The sequence below is a fragment of the Labrus bergylta genome, chromosome 13, assembly GCF_963930695.1.
Source record: "Labrus bergylta chromosome 13, fLabBer1.1, whole genome shotgun sequence".
NCBI lineage: Eukaryota > Metazoa > Chordata > Actinopteri > Labriformes > Labridae > Labrus > Labrus bergylta.
Genome location: NC_089207.1, coordinates 21278256 through 21283255, shown reverse-complemented (window position 1 = coordinate 21283255; position 5000 = coordinate 21278256). Strand labels below are relative to the sequence as shown.

Sequence of the window (5000 nt, the reverse complement as noted above, 5' to 3'; positions counted from 1 at the left end):
GGGGAATGCCTCTACCAAACGAATGCTATGAAAGAGAACAAAGAGTTAACAGCTCCAGCCATTCTGTAACGCTCAACTGCACTGACACAAACCACAGGACAGATGATCGTATAACCATAATCATTACCGCCATGTGGTCATTGTCCTGCTAGGAGGAGTGATTATAGGCACGTCTTGTTTTCAGTCGGCTCTATTTTGGGGCCATTTTTGTCTTTATCAGATCAAACAGCTGAAGAGAGACAGGAAGTGTTGAGATGAGAGAGTAGGGGAAGACATGCAGCTCGAACCCACAGCCGTTGTAATGACTATATGCTCTGTAGGGGCGCTGGTCCCCTAGTGGCTATGTTGCGCGCCCCATGTACAGAGGCTATAGTCGTCGTCGCAGCGATCGTGGGTTTGAATACGACTTCGTCCCTTTGCCGCATGTCATCCCCCGCTCTCTCCTCCCAACGCTTACTGTCTCTCTTCAGCTGTCATATCTGATAAAGGCACAAAAAAACATCTTTAAGAAAAGACTATAGCCTCTGTACATGAGGCGCTTGACATGCGGCCAAGTGTCGCAGATCAGAGTCGAACCCAGGCTTGAGTACGATAGACTTCGTACGTGGCAGGATATCCGTCACACAGATCTGTAGTTTTAAAATAACAGAGACTGTGTTGTATTGAATCGTATCTGAGGTTTTATAGTTTGAACATATTATTAAAAACTGAATTTGGATCATTGTGTGCATGTAGCAGTTAAAGAAAAGCTCTCTCTCTGTTTGAGTGATGGGCCGTACAAGATGACCTTTCACTTCTACATCAGATGAAATTGGTGAACTTCTGCTCTCAGGAAAGATTTAAATAAGAAACTTGATGAAGTGAGAATTCTTCTGCTGTTTAAATCTTCTCGTTTGTGACCTCTATTCCTGCTCCTACAAATCCTCGCTCTGCACTCTCAAAGGTCTCGGAGATATTCAGTGTTTCTCCTCCTCCCTGCAGCTGTGTCCGACATTTTCATATTCCTCGACGTCCTCTCATTTCATGCCTGCAGAGCAAGCCTCACAGTGCGCTCTGTGCTCACATTCATTATTTAAACTCCAGCTGAAGGAAAAGAAGAGTTTTCATTCATAAAACAAACCCAGTCTCTCCACACAGAGGGAGCAACACATCTTTAGTTTGAGAGGGTACAGAGGCTCTTTCTCTCCCTCCTTAATGATCAGAATAATATGAAATAATGAAATGCTTCTCTGTCTGCTCTGCTGTGAGGCCTGATCTGTGATTACACGCCATAATTAGTGCTTCCTGTTCATTCTCATCTGTTCTGTAGGCGACTGCTTGGTGCTGTGATGATCCGTTCTGAAACGATCCCTCTGAAATCATCCTTGATAACTAATTCTGTATTTCACGCTGCAGTGAACAGAGAGTAGTTCTGTCTGAAGAAGAATAAATCAAGCCGGGTCAGGAGACCAGAAATGTAAACGTTTAATACGATTCTAATAAAAATCTAACGATATCAAAACCTGCAACAAATATAGAACGCCCAATATTGGAAGAGTTATTTGTTTATTTACTCAAAGATGCAGGCGAACTCCTGCTCTCTGACAACAATGCAGCAGCCAGTATGTCCTAACTTTAGATTCTGGTCCTGAATGCTCTGGATTTGTTTGGACCAGAGAAGGTAGACGGTTTTAAGGTGACCCCCACACAGTTGTTTTGGACGCCCCTCAGTTTGCCAGATATGAGAGCAGTTATCAGGTCAAACCAACAGGTGTTGTAGTGATGGAAGCGGGCAAGAGAACTGGTTCAGATAGAAGTGATTGTACCCGACCTAAAAAGCCTCTGCATGTTTCTAATAAGCTCCACGAGCAGAAACGTGCTCAAACTAGGATCAATATTGGAGATGATTTTTGAAAAATGGAGAGAGGTTAGAACACAGAAAGGTTTACAGACCGATGCAGAGCTGGATAAACACTGAAGCTTCAGTGTCCACCACATGACAACCTGTGTGAGCATCGACTATAGAGAGGAGGGGGCGGGGGGAGACAGCGCTCTACAATGTTTAGAATTTAGACTGCAGTACCCATTTTAAACACTGGGAGTCATAGTTACATACTGCTCCTTTAAAGCTTCAGTACTTTTCAAAGCTATCAGTCATTAAAATAACGTAGCTCATTTAGTAATAAAACTTGTGGGAGACGCTGAATTCCCTGTGTCTTTCTGCTTTCAGACTGTCGATATCCACAAAGAGAAGGTGGCGAGGCGAGAGATCGGTATCTTGACCACCAACAAGAACACGACTCGCTCCCATAAGATCGTTGCTCCGCCCAATCCAGAGAGGCCTGTACGCTACATCAGGAAACCCATCGACTACAGCGTGCTGGACGACATTGGACATGGAGTCAAGGTGGGAATAAAAATAAAAATATATCGTTGATTAGAAATGTTTTTTTCTTGCTGAAATATTTAAATATCAATGTCACCAGCTAAGGCCCTGTGTCCACCTGACGTGTTCTTCGGGCAGAGAAGCACTTTCTGTGCCTGTGTGCTGAGAATAAAGCACTGTGTGTGCGTCTCTATGACAACAGTCTCTTGACAATCTATATTTGAGATTGTTTATTTCCTTCACTCTGAGCATCAAACGGAGGATGTTTGTCCTCCTCCTTTGTCTGGATGATGAGCTTAATAATAATGACGGCCTCGCTGTCACGGCTCCGATCAGACACGGAGCGAGGAGGATGTGGGTACACGACATCATCCTTAAGAGACAAAAATACGAGAATGTAACATAATTTTGAAAAGAGCGCCGGTGACGTCAAGAGCACACTCCTAAATTGAAAGAGTTTCAACTGGAAGCGCTCGGAGAGGCCGCGCAAAAAAAGGTGGAGTGCTTGGAAAAAGGATGTTGGGCGCTGCGTCTTTTCTCCCGGGCGCCCGTCTGCTCGTGAAAACTCTCTCTCCTCGTTGAAAACAAGTGAAAAGAGAAGCTGGCACTCAGGAAAAATGGCCAGGTGGACAAAAAAAGCTAATTTAGACACAGAGAGATTGCAACTCTCATACTCTAATCCTGCACGTCTGTGTGCACTGCTGAGAGTTTGTAGTCTTTGGGCTTTATTAAGTTTGTGCAGCGTGCAGATTCACGCTGCGAGCGCTTAATGTGCTTCTCTGTTGGGATTTATTCAGGAGCAACTTGACGTTTAGTTTGTCACAGTCTGAGCTTTATTTATCTCATCCTCTGTCTCTGAACTCTCTTCAAGTTTCTGGATGTTCTGCTGCTCTGACACTAACCTGCACACTGTCTTCTTTCTCCTCTCTCCTTTGCTTTCACTGACGTGTTTAGTGGTTGTTGAGGTTCAAGGTAAGGACGCACAACACACCTGCACAAAAGACAAGAACAACACATGGACGTTAACCTGCAGGGCGTACTGAAGGCTGGAGGTGCTAGCGCTGCTGTTAGCAACACCCTGCAGTCAAATTACATTATTTACCTGCAGACAATTTGAAATACTCTGTGCTGTTTTCTGAGTGTTAGTCGGTTAGTCTCAAAGTACTTTTTCCGTTTAACCGTTTGGGAAATAGTCATCTGGAAACATCCTTAGCTGTCAGAGTGTTGCACCGACCTGGTGACACAACTGTTGATCTTCTGATTGGAGGTCCTAAAGTGTTTGTTGTCTGCAGCTTACACAAGTAACCAGCGAGTCTGCAGACTAAACAAACACAAACACACGATGTGGTTTAGGACGAGATGTGAGACCACACACATCATTCATTTCCCACAACAATGCACGTCTCAAGGAAGTTGGCAATCTAAGTTGTTTGTGCAGACAATAACAATAAAAAAAAAGACAAACGTATAAAGGGTTTTAAGTTATTCCTCTTCCCCCCCTAAATTTGATGTTTTTGTTATAATTGTTTATATTGTCTTGAATGCTGCACCTTAGCCGAGGAGGAACTGCATACTATTGTGCGATGAATTCTTTCTAAGTGAAGCTTCCTTTTGCTCCTTCCTCCAGAGTTTCCTTCCTCGGCTTTAACCTGATGTCAGGTTTTTAATTCATACACATTAATTTAATTATTAATTAATACAAACCTGACAGTATTCATGTTAGCAAAACAAAATCAGGTTGATTGTATAACGTTTAGGATTCACCTGTTGTTTGTTCTTTGCAGTGTGAACGGTCCAGCAGAACACAAAACTAGGAGGATCTCTGTCCAGGTCTAACCCCCCCACACAGAAACCGCCAAGCCCCCCGAGGGCGGGCAAGGGATCTTAGGGTACGTACTAACACCTAACACACACTCTCACAGACACACCTGTTGTTTAACCCTTCTCTCTCTGACAGTTGCTCAGCCTTTATCTGTGTTTGTGGTTTCAGGTGAATAAACTCGCTCACCTTAAGTTTATTTCTGTGTTTTTTTCTTGGTTTGTTTTGGGACAGACACGCCCACCTTCACAGGAGCACATGTGTTGTCGTTGTCTGCACTGATGTGGAGATAAAATGTGTGTGTGTGTGTGTGTTGTGTGTGTGTGTGGTGTGTGTGTGAGTGTGTTTGTGTGTGTGTGTGTGTGTTGTGTTTGTGTGTGTGTGTGGTGTGTGTGTGTGTGTGTGTGTGTGTGTGTGTGTGTGTGTGTGCTGCAGGTTTTTGCGTGTGTCTGTCTGTTTTGGAACGACGGAGCACCCTGCGGCGATTGTAGTACAGATAGGACCGGCAGAGAGGGATGACATCACACACACACACACACCACGCAGACTGAAACACAGTGCTCAGAGTAAAAAGAGTAACGTCATGCGTTGTGAAAGCTTGTTGTGTCTCTCTCCCCTCAAACATCTAGTTCACCCAGCTGTGTAGCCTCCTCCTCCTCCTCCTCCTTTTCCTCCTCCACCTCCTCCTTCCTCCTCCTCCTCCTCATCTCTCTCTTTCTGTTTAATTCTGGTTTATCACACTTCATTCTTCCTCTCTTCTTTGTCGGCACACTCACACTAGTAATCCGTTTTGTGCCGAAGCAGGTTGACCCCCCA

General features: G+C 44.5%; 1 protein-coding gene across 1 annotated transcript in view; it reads left to right on the top strand.

Annotated features, from left to right (window-relative positions):
- Nucleotides 1-5000, top strand: part of LOC109985139 (abl interactor 2) — a 24819-nt gene that overhangs the window by 7588 nt on the left and 12231 nt on the right. Inside the window, 3 exon segments of the mRNA XM_065962470.1 lie at nucleotides 2210-2386; nucleotides 3320-3358; nucleotides 4164-4258. Coding sequence (XP_065818542.1) covers nucleotides 2210-2386; nucleotides 3320-3358; nucleotides 4164-4258 — 311 coding nt within the window.